Source organism: Myotis brandtii, unplaced genomic scaffold (assembly GCF_000412655.1).
Source record: "Myotis brandtii unplaced genomic scaffold, ASM41265v1 scaffold760, whole genome shotgun sequence".
Taxonomy (NCBI): Eukaryota; Metazoa; Chordata; class Mammalia; order Chiroptera; family Vespertilionidae; genus Myotis; species Myotis brandtii.
The window spans coordinates 494,402-505,912 of record NW_005371038.1 but is presented as its reverse complement, the minus strand read 5'-3'; the positions used below and the strand labels follow the sequence as shown (position 1 = coordinate 505,912).

Here is an 11,511-nt window from a genome sequence, read left to right as displayed (position 1 = left end):
CCGGGCCGGCCTGCAGTGCCCAGGTGCGGAGTGGCTCTGGAGCCCACCCCTCCCGCCTGCACCACCCTAGGGTAGGATCTCATGGCTTCAGATGGCATCCTGTCCTGCTGGGGGCCTGCAGCCTCCGCGAAGCCGCGCACCGCTGGCTTGTCAGCTTTGATGCTCGACTCCCAGGGAGACCCTGGGGCTCCGTGGACAGTCTGATAAACAGGCACTGAGACAACTGCCGGTGCACATCCGGGGCCTAAAGCCACCACGTCTGCCTTTTTAGAAATTATTGTCTGAGCGGCCAAAGCACTGGTTCGCACCCAGCCTCGAGCCGTGTCTCATTTCCGCACAATTCTGTTCCAGGCTGCCTCGGTGATGGGGTCGAGGGGCAAAAACCCAACGGGGCGCATGTGGTGTCCTGAGAACTTCCTGTGGCGAAGGTCGCCACCCATGTTCCCACTGAGGACAAAGCGACAAGCCAGGTGCGGCCAAGGCCTGTGGCGGAGGCAGGCTGGGAGGAGTGACGGCGCAGCACGCTGTGGCCCAGCTCGGGACACTGTTGACATGTTTTCTGACCCCATTCCTGTCCGGGGTCCTAGGACCCACTCCCCCCCTACCCCCCACCCTAACCCCCGCTCCTAATATGAAGCTTCCCCTGCAGGTGGGGTCAGTGCTCGATGGCTCCCTCATACCGGACTGCGTTAAAGCGAGTGGCCCTGCCCAGTGCCCCTCATCAGCCACCACCCGCGGGCCAGCCAGGTTTCCCCCACCGCAGTCCCAGCGAAGAGGACCCCGTCCAGCCTGGGCTGTGCACACGCAGAGCCCTGCGGCCTCACGCTGGTCGCTGCGCTTCTGAGCCCTGTCCGCCTGCACCGCTGGCTGTGCGGTCCCCGGGCCTGTGGGGGTGGGGACTCCGTGTAGCGGGCAGGACAGTCGTTTCCTCAGATGCTCCGCACAGAATGTGCATCGCTCCTCTCACAGGCCTCCGCCTCCGGAAGTGCTGGCCGCGGTGGGAGTGCAGAGGAGAGCTGGCCGAGGTGGGAGTGCAGAGGAGAGCTGGGGGAGACGGCAGGTAGGGCGCTGCGGGACACAGCCGGATCTTGGCCTTGGGTTTCAGAATGATGCTCTGGTTCTGTAGTGAAACTTAAAAAATGGGTCCCCAGAAAGAGCAGCGGGAAAACTGCGGAGCTGTCCTGCTCCCCATGAGCAGGGGTGCTCCCGGGGGTGCGGCCGGAGGAACCCATTTTCCAGTGAGTGACTGGAGCCAGGAGACTGCGGGAGGCGGCCACAGGCTGAATCTAGGACAGAGCACAGGACCCGCTAGGGTCCTTCAGGGCTGGAGAGGAAAGCTCGCCCCAATGGAAGTGGACATAGTTCCCCCCTCCTCAGGCTCACATTTATCCAGCTTTTTTCCAAAATGCGTAACAGCAAGCGCAGGTCATTCACACGGACATGCTGCCCTGCCTCCGTGTCATTGGGGTGCCTTCCGAAGCAGACCCTCAGAGAGGAACTGGGTGTCTGTGGTTTCTCCGGGGGGTGACCCAGCGGTGGGGGAGGGAAGGAAGCTGACAAGAACACACAGGATCAGGCAGATCCCGGGAGGCAGATAACTAACCGCACGGAGGACTGGACACACCTCAGAGCTGAGCCACAGGGCGGCCTGTGCACCACGGGAGTCCTCTGGCAGGGACAGGCCTTCCTGCTAAGCAGGCGTGAGGAGGGATTTCAGCATCAGAGCCGCGGGCCCTCCCGAGAGCTCCTGGCTCAGTAGGTCTGGATGGGCCCGAGAACTTGCATTTCTCATAAACCGGGAGTGAGCTGTCGGGCAGTGTAGACTCTGAGAACCACCCTCAGGTGTGTGTTGCAGCCCTCAGATGCCCCTTATTGCCAGCTGCCCTCCTCTGTGATTGCACAGGGTGGGGCAAAGGCAGGTTTACAGTTGTTCCTATGGAAATTAATACAATAATCAATAAATAATGATACAAGAATAAACTGTTTTGCGTACTCACAACAGTAAACCTACTTTTGCCCACCCTGTGTTTTCATGCTCCTTCATGTCCCGGGTCCCGGGGTGAGGTTAATAAGTTAGAACTCCGTGCAACCATTGCTGGAAGATAAACTGCCAGCGACCAGCCACCATTTATTCGAATGGGGTGTATACGTTTGCAAGCGACAGAGCGCACGGTTTTAAAACTGGCTCATTTTATAGCAGCCAGAAAAACTGAACGTCATACGAGAACTTTGGAATGCCAGTTGTGATGTGTCTGCACACACAGGCGCCCGCACTGTTATGATGCGTGTGCGTCTGTCCATGTGCCCACGAGGCTGACTGTACAAATCGCACCTTGGACTCCTCCCTGGGTGTTGATATTTTGACTAATGAGGACAACTAGACAAACAGTGAGACAAATGTTGAGAGTCCGGGGACGGACGCGTCCTGGGTCAGACATCTGGAGGAGGGTCCTGGATGCTGCAGACACAGACAGGAGGGCCTCAGGGTCCACGGTGGGGAACGGCAGAGGGACACGAGGGCGGGCAGGCCAGCCGGGGCAGATGGGGGGATGGAGGAGCCTAAGGAGAGAAGGGGCGCCCGTCCTGTGGTCATCAGTGCGCAGTGTCTGCGAGAGGCCAGGCGTGGCAGAGGCCCACCCATCAGCTGCCATGGGGGGCGAGGCGCGGTGCCCTCCCTCAGCCGCTACGTCCCTGGCACTTCCCAGTGTCTAACCAGCCTTCTCGTGCTCTGGTCCATACACTAGTTCCTACGCGGCAGGCGCTGTCTGGGCTCCCGGGATAGAGACGTGCGGGATGGGGGAGCTTCCTGCCTGTGAGGAAACCCAGGAGGACCACAGGGTGTGGGTGAGATAAGCTAGATGGGGCTGTGGCCAAGGGCAAGAGGACTGTGGCGGCCGGAGCTCCTGGGTGGGTCTGAAGGCTTTGGCAACTGAAGGGCAGGAGACACGCAGGCAGAGGAGGCAGGAAGGCCCAAGAGGAGGCGGGACCCTGTGCAGGCACGAGCTGCTGCTGGCAGGGGTGCGGGGTGCAGGTGAGGCAGCTTCCTCACTTCTCTCTTCCTTCCCGCGTCCACAGGGCCCCAAATAAGTGAGTCCCTGAGGCCCCTAAACACAGGGCTCCCTCACATGGGAATTGAAATCTCAAAGTCCCCGTTTGGCTGAGTCACCTCGAGATGCTGTAGGTAGAAAAGTGTGCACGTGGGAGGGCCCGCTGTGGTCCTGAGGTTTGGTGGTTCAGTTAAGTGACAATTAACAAAGCCAAAAATAATGGGAAAACCCATCCTTAAAACAGAATTGCCTGTGACAACTATGTGTTGATTGCACATGGAATGTTCTCTGTTCCTTTGACTATGACTTGTTCTAGAATAAATATTGTAAATTATGTGAATGTTCTTTGTATTCAGATTTAAGCAAGAATTAAACAGTTCATCTTTAAAGCCAAGGATTAGGCAAGAACTCTACATAAATTTAATGTGTAACAATAAGATTTCCTTTTTAAAAAAGCATTTGGATGACAAATTATACATATTGATAAATATTATTTTAAAATGTTGTGTTTGGTTTTCCATTAACTTTTGTGAAACAGAAAAGCTTTCCTGTGAAGTTCTGTGTCTGGGTTTATTGCCCACTCACCACTTCCTGCCGTGGCCCGCAGAGTGGGGATACAAGCCTGATGCAAGTTCTCTCCTCTCCGCTCCACGACAGGGGTAACGCCACAGTCATTTGGCTGACAGCTGGGAGCTCTGGCAATGCGACAGGGAAGGAAATTGGCTTCAATGCCCTCCTCACCCTCCGAGAACCCACATTCCTCCTTCAGGAGATGCCGTGGCCCCAGCTGCAAGCCCTTGACGCGCACCTGGCACGTCCCTGTGCCTCTCGGGTGGCCAGTGCAGGGGCTGCTTGGTCCCCAAGGGTCACCACTGGCCCAGGAGGGAGGTTGCCACCCACGCAGGCAATGCTGCACTTCCCACTGGTTATCAGAAAACGTGCCTTCATTTTCAGAATAGTGCATTTCTGACTCTGGGCAAACCCTTTGATATCTGACCTAGCACTCAAACACTGGGTTGAGGTTTTGCCCTCCGAGAGACCATTTAAAAGCATGGACTTGATAACATAGTTTTCTATAAAATGCACCTTGTTTTCTATTTCGTCCATTGTTTAAATGACTGTCGTTGTAAACTCCGTGGGCAATAAAGAACATCATGAAAAGTCTCGCGTTTGGATGGTGGATCTTGTGTTGCCTCAACAGAGGGGAAGGGAGTTTGAAACCCTTCCACCGGAAGCAGGTTCTCTCGGTCACTCTCCAGTCTCTACAGCGTGAGCACAGCCACGCCTGCCCATGGCCAAGGGCGTGGGTGAGCACGACAGCCGGGCAGACGCATTCTGAGGGGCCTGTGTCAACTCACTGGCCTGCGCAGAAGCAAAGGCGGCAGAAGGCGGGTGCTTGGCTGTGTTGGGGATTTCTTCATGCCTGTGGCCACCATTCTAGTCATGCCAAATGCTGGCCTCGTTCTCTGTAGAACATCACACACACACACACACACACACACACACACACACACACACACACACACGAACTTACCGCTTGTAAAGGAGAAAGCTGGGAAAGGGCCAGTTCCGACCTCTTCTCTCCTTTTGCAAATGGAGAGAACCAAACATCCCGTCTCTTGGCCCCACCTTGACTGCCACGCTCTCACCGCCTTCTCTGTCAAAGGGCAGTCTACTGACCTTCCAACAGCCTGGCCTGTCAACATGGGGACAGCCCGCTGCACCCGGCTTCACGGAACCCAAGATGCACCAGAGGGAAGTATAGGTGGGAAGGTTTCGGGGTTCTGCGTGGTTTCATTCCTGAAGACACACTGGGACCAGGTGAGAGGCCCAGCTTGCATTCCTCCAGGCGTCGCCCCGGCGTGCACCCCCCACATGGACTCCCAACAGCGGTTTACACAAAGGCTTTTGGTTTTATTTTTTAACACACATACATGGGATGTAACGCAGGTTACTAACTGAACGAGACCTCTGGGCAGGCTGTCTGTGGCTGAGCACTCAGACCTCTGGGCTGGCTAGTTAGGAGTGCACATGGCATGTTACAGTTGATTATTTTTTGCACATATCAAATGAACACAATTACTCTTGTGAGTACTTTTCATTCAGATTGTTTGAACGTCTTGTGTTATTTCAAAGGGAAGTTGTGGCTATGGTGCAAAGTGTTACTATTATTAGCACCCGAGACCTGGGCCCCAAACCAACTCGAACCATGACAGGCACGCCGTGACCTCAGCGAAAGGGAATGCCCACCATTTTGGCTCTCTGATGCGTTTTTTTCTGAACCCCGTACCTTAATGCTTAACTTTGCAAGAAATGCCCTGGGTTTTCTCATGTTACAGGGTAAAGGAATAAGTTCTTTTTCAGTGATGTAAAAAGGTAACAAAAAAATGCCACTAACAAACCTCTCCTTAGGAACAGGATGTATGTCGTCAGTAATAACATGAGGACAGTCTCTGGTCACTCCATAGAGATGCCCCAGGACCACAGAAATGTCCCTTAATGACAGGAACTCGTGTCAGAAAAACAGGAGTCAATTTCTCTGCAGAGAAGTTAACGTGTTAATACTACTCCTTCCATCTTACTCAGGTTACATTCGCACCGAAACTAGAACTTCATGAAGGTTCCCCAAGTAAGAATCCTTTTGAAGGTTGTTTGCTTTGATTTTTCAAGAACTCAACATGTCGCCAAAACCGGTTTGGCTCAGCCCAGGTTCGATTCCGGTCAAGGGCATGTACCTTGGTTGCGGGCACATCCCCGGTGGGAGATGTGCAGGAGGCGGCTGATCGATGTTTCTCTCTCATCGATGTTTCTGACTCTCTATCTCTCTCCCTTCCTCTCTGTAAAAAATCAATAAAATATATTTAAAAAAAATAAAAATAAAATAAAAATAAAAAAAAGAACTCAACATGTCAACCGTGTGCTTATGAGAGCTCTACAGACACGGCTCTGGTCTGTGCTCACGTAGAATCCCTTGGGGACGAGCCGCACGAGTAAGGCAGACAGTGACACAGCCGGCCTGTGCCGGAAGGAAGGTTGTGATGGTACACTTCCTGGAGGAGGGCGCAGCCCCCAGCTCACGTCTGCCCCCTGACAATGCAGCTGCTGGAACAGTGACTGTCAGGGCAGCTTCCGGAAGTGGTGACACGCGGCTGGCCCAGCTCCTCAGCTGTGACAACACGGGGTTCTGACGTGGTGCTTTCCTGATCCAGAACCAAACTTAACACAGGATCAAAGCGATGCCTCGTAACCTGTCCGAATTCAGTAGAAATTTTCCATTCAACAGGTGGCTGCTGCCGGCAACTTGATGGGGCAGCCCAGGGGTCTGTCCTGGCTTCTCCGAGTAGGTGCCTTTCTTAGTTGGTCTGGGGCTCAGGCTCCTGAAGGACCTTGGTTGACTTTTTTGTGATTTGGGGAAACCCATGAATAATCATGTAATTTGGCTAATTTGGCTCCGGATGTCCTTAACACTGTGCAGGGACATGAGGCAGGTCCTCGGGGAACTTGGCTGTTCTTGCCAGGATCCTTCAAACACTGACCTGCTCCTGGGCACGTGTCAGGACTGTGTGAGGTCAGATCCACGCTCTGGGACAGCCTTGGGCAGGGCTTTCTGAGAATTTTGGCATCAACACCTGCTCAACTCCAGACTTCACGTCTGTCTGAGGCTGGGACTGGTGTCACCTGTTCCCAGTCATGTCCTAACAGCACGGTCAGAACATGTCTGTGTTACCTGTGAACTGCACTGAGTGCGGCAGCTTCTGCACATGCCACAGTGGCCCCGTGAAGCCCCGTGCAGCTTGGTACCCTTGGAAGGCTTTTGACTGGAAACGGACAAAGAGCACTGTCTACACTGAAATGGGTTGGTGAGCCCTTGAGTCCCAGCCTGAAGAGACAGCCTCACCCAGCAGGCTGTTGGCAAAACAGATTTTCTGAGTCTCAGCTCCGGTAAAGCCCTGGCGAGGCTGCTACATATAAGTGGTTGTGTCAACCTATGACCCAGGAGGTCATGGTCCATTCCCGGTCAGGGCACATGCCTGGGTTGCAGGCTCGATCCCCACTGGGGGTTGTGCAGGAGGCAGCTGATCAATGATTCTTTCTCATCATTGATGTTTCTGTCTCCCTCCCTCCCCCTTCCTCTCTGAAATCAATAAAAATATACTTTTTAAAAAATAAGCAGGTGCGGCAGGGCTGGGTGCTGCTCCTCCCGTGGAGATGCGAGGACCTGCCCCGTGAGCCCCGCCCTCACTTGCAGAGGAGCCCATTCTGCAGGGTTTTGTTTCTGTCAGTTATGCAGGGTGAGGGGGCCGTTTGGGTAATGTCTTCCTTGCTCTTCGGGGAGGGGCTGCTGTTGCTGCCACTGGACTTGCTCTTGCTCGGGTCGAGAGTGAGCTGGATGGGCAAGGAGCGGGTGCCCTGGGCCCTGACCAGGCAGTTGCAGACCAGCCGGAAAAAGGCCCGCCGCATCTCCTTGCTGGCCAGCGTGTAGATGACGGGGTTCATGGCGGAGTTGAGCACTGCCAGCACAATGAACCACTTGTCCTTGAACAGGACGGCACACTCCTTCACTTTGCAGGCCACGTCGACGAGGAAGAGGATGAAGAGTGGGGACCAACAGGCGATGAACACACTCACCACGATCACCACGGTGCGGAGCAGGGCCATGGACCGCTCCGAGTGCTGGGGGTTGGCCACCCTGCGGCTGCTGGACTTCACCAGGCAGTAGATGCGCGCGTACAGGATCACGATGGCCACCAGGATGGCGGTGAAGATGCTAATGCAGAACGCGATGTACTTCTTGGAATAGAGGGGCAGGATGGTGGAGCAGTCGGGGAGGTTTTGCAGGCAGTTCCAGCCCAGGATGGGCAGGGCTCCCAGCGAGAGCGCGATGAGCCAGCACATCCCGATGAGAAGGAAGACTCGGTGCTTCTTGTTGGCATTGTACGGCCTCATTTTGATCATGGTCAGGTGCCGCTCGATGGCGATGGCCAGTAAGCTGCAGGTGGATGCCCCGAGGGCCACGAACATGCTGCCTTCTCGCAGGAACCAGACCGTGGGAGACAGGCTCAGCGTCCTCTTGCCTGACATCAGGATGTTGACCTTGTAGGCGATGCCAGCCAGCAGGTCGCAGAGAGCCAGGTTGCTGATGAAGAAGTACATGCGGTTGTGAAGTTTCTTGTTTTTCCAGATGGCAATCAGAACCATCAGGTTCTCCAGGACGATGAAGCTGCAGATGACCAGGAACAGCACGGTGGTGAGCGCGCTGCCCTCGGGGGCGTCCGTCAGCCGGCCGGCCAGCTTGCCCACGTAGTTGTAATGTTCGTACAGAGTCCCGTTTCCCGGGGAGGGGTTGGGCCGCGGCGTGAGGACCCTGGACATCACTTGGAATTTACAGACCGTCAGATCCACCAGAGGGCGCCTCAGGAACGTCCATTTCTAGCAAAGACCAGCTCAGGCTTCGGGAGTGATCCTGGCCAGACACCTGCTGGGGCGTTGGGAATGGGCTCCTGCAAACAGAAAAAGGAGGGGCCCAGTGCAAGGGTGGCAGCAAAGCTGGAGGAAGGCACCACAAATGCTGAAGCACTGGGACAGCTGGGCCTAGGGGCTCAGAGAGGGCCTCTCAACACAGGCCAAGTTCCCGGTGATGGCGGAGGGCTGGGGAGCGCTTGGTGTCTTGTTGCCAGGAAGGGCGTTCAGGGAGGAGCCCTGCTCATGCACAGACCTGAAGAGAACTTCCCTCTGGAAATGCTATCGGTTAACCCCCACCCACTGCACGGGAGCGGGCACGCCATTGTTCTCCGTTAGCAGAAGCTGAGGAGTGTCTGAGGCCGAAAAAAATAGGACGGACGAGGGAAGGTGCCCACCTGGTTTCTGAGAGCTCTCTGGTGAGTCTTAGAGTGACATCACAGGACAGCCCACACTGCCCGACTGCCTTCCCTGGAGCCCAGCAGGGCCCAGGACAGAAGCCAGATCCTGATGGCCCTTAGGTCTGCAGGGCCCAGAGCCCTGACCTCAGACCACGCTGCCCCTAGGGAAGGACGGCGTGAGAACTCGAAGCCGCTTCGCTGGCGAGCAGCTGAGCGTGGAGCTGGGGAGGGAGGAATACACACCTGTCAAAGTGGAGTCAACTTCCACTGAGCTTAAAGGGAGAAAGAGAAAGCAAGGCCAAGCACGCGGACTTGGAGTTTGACTTAAAATTCAAAGGCCTGAATAGCAGCTGTAACTAACTACCCCACCCACCCCACGCCCCGCCCAAACTAAATCAAATCAGTGCACGAGAGCCCAAAGACACAACCAACTTGGGAGACTAGTGAGACAGTGAAGGTGGTGAGCCCACGAGCCAGGCCCTGGGTGGCCCTGGATTTTAATGCCTCCCCCACCGACCTGGACACTCCCCACCCGGCCTGCGGCCTCCTGGGATGTCCAGGGGGACCCAGCTACCAAGGAAGAAAGGGCTTTCAGTGGACTCACTGACTTTACCTTTAAGTTATTTGAAAAATAAATGCGTAACTAAGATCAGATGGCGTTAATCTAAAACAGCCCACCGTGTGTATTCGGTGAAGTTTTTTTGTACTTTTTAACATTTAATTCACAACCTTAGATTTGGATTGAGGGCAAATGACATGGGGCTCGGCATTTTGGGGTGTGATGGGCTCTGAAGGCCTCACCTACCCACTGAGCTCATCTCAGGCCCAGACAGGCCTTGGCGCCTGGAAGGACACAGGGATCAGCGTGGGCAGCTGTTGTGAGGGGGAAGCAGAGGAGACCCCAACAGGGCGCCCTGCCCATGGGACCCTCCAGGTAACTGCTTTCCCGCCCTCAGGTGCTGGTCCCAGGGCCCTGCAAATACTTCAGGCCCTCCCTCCCGCCCTTCGTTGGCCTGGGAGACCTTGTCCTCTGAGCCCGGGCACAGGGGCCCCACTGTGTCTTCCTGGGTTTCCCCAGTGTCCAGGAGCCTCACTGCTGCTTGTTCTGGAAACCCTGCAGGTCCTGGCACCCGAGCTGCTGCCTGCGCTCAGCCTGGAACTGCCCCTGGCCCTTCCCTGGCCCCTCCATGACAGCTAAGGCCACGGAGGACTTGGAGGTCAGCTTGAAGGCCAAGTGTGGCGGAAACCTCTCCTAACTTCAAAAGGGGACCGTGGGCAGCTCTGTGGCTGGACTAGCAGTGGGGCCTGCAGGGGGCCCGGGCGAGTCTCCTCCGTTGCTCAGCAGCCCAGGCTGCCTCCCTGGCCGTGGCCCACTCAGGCCAGGGGCCTTGCTGCCTTGGGCAGAAGGCAAGACTGCCCAGTGCCCCAAGCCCTGGAACTCCGCCCCCATTGGACAACAGACCTGTATTGCTTCTTCCAGAGTTAACAGGGCAAGTCACCTGGTGTCACCTCCTTTCCTGTCCCTCCCTCATTTTCACTTAAATCTTGTCAGTCCTTCAAGCCTGAGTCAAATGCTCCCTGGTGTGGCATTTTCTAGAATCAGCCCAGCCCGTGCTGACTTTTTTCTGAGGCTGTGCACCACTTTTTAAAACAAATCCCAAGCTGTGTTTTTAAAAGTAGAAATGGTAGCAGCTGGCAGGCTCCGAGCCCTCTGCCTGTAGGGCCTGACCTGATCCTCAATGGCATTCTGAAGCTCACAGCGTCCCCCACAGCACCTGGCACGTTCAGGGGCGCCCAACAATGTGTGCACCCTCTTCACGGCTTCTCTTTATCTGTGAGCAGTGAACGTGGCGTCCCACGCCCCCTCGCTGGAGCCCAAGACCAGGAGAACTCGGCCCCAAGGGCACCCCTGAGTGAGCGCTCACGTGGCCCGCACGGAGGAAGGTGCCGCCAAGGACACCACCAATAGAGGTCCTTGTTCATGGGAAAGGCCCAGCACCAGGGCAGGGAGGAGAAACTGTTGACTGGTTTTCAGAGAGAGAGGAAGGGGAAAGGAGAGAGAAACATCGATGTGAGAGCCTAAAATCCATCGGCTGCCTCCTCCATGCCCCAGGCCGGGGATTGAGCCCACAGCGCATGTGCCCTGACCAGGAATCGAACTGGCAACCCCCGGTGCCTGGGACAACCAGCTGAGCCCACAGGCCAGGGCTAGGAGCATATTTTTTCAAGAACACTTTTTGGTTAAATGTGAGTCTCCACATTTTGTGTAATTGGAAGACATCCAGTTGTCTTTGGAATTTAAAAGCATATTTTCTTTGGATTATCAACATTAGAGAGTAGACCCAGCCTGAGAGTTGAGTGCCGGCTAAGGGCCAGCCTGATTTTATATGCGTCTGGACATTGCTGTGCCTGCTCAACGGCATCTTGTGGGAGGCCAGCTACCTCACCCCAGAAACGGGTCCCAACCCAGCGCCCCTGAGGTTGGCCTCTTGGGGCCCCAAGCCCCTCCCAAATGGGACCACTGTCTGGGCTTCTCATCCCTTAGTACAGCCTGTGGCTGACCTTCACATGAAGGAGCCCAGCAGGAAGCAGCTGTTGGGGGT

At 55.7% G+C, this 11,511-nt stretch overlaps 1 protein-coding gene across 1 annotated transcript; it reads right to left on the bottom strand.

Moving 5' to 3' along the window:
- Window positions 1-7,160: 7,160 nt before the first annotated feature.
- Window positions 7,161-9,252, bottom strand: S1PR3 (sphingosine-1-phosphate receptor 3). Its single transcript, XM_005883079.2, has 2 exons — window positions 8,906-9,252; window positions 7,161-8,548 (listed from the first exon to the last, which is right to left on the bottom strand). The coding sequence occupies exon 2, from the start codon at window positions 8,418-8,420 to the stop codon at window positions 7,287-7,289; it is 1,134 nt and encodes a 377-aa protein (XP_005883141.1). The 5' UTR covers window positions 8,421-8,548; window positions 8,906-9,252; the 3' UTR covers window positions 7,161-7,286.
- Between the last annotated feature and the right edge of the window lie 2,259 nt (window positions 9,253-11,511).

Excerpts from the sequence above, each read along its gene's own strand:
- S1PR3 (XM_005883079.2), bottom strand. The coding sequence starts at position 8,420 with ATGTCCAGGGTCCTCACGCCGCGGCCCAACCCCTCCCCGGGAAACGGG.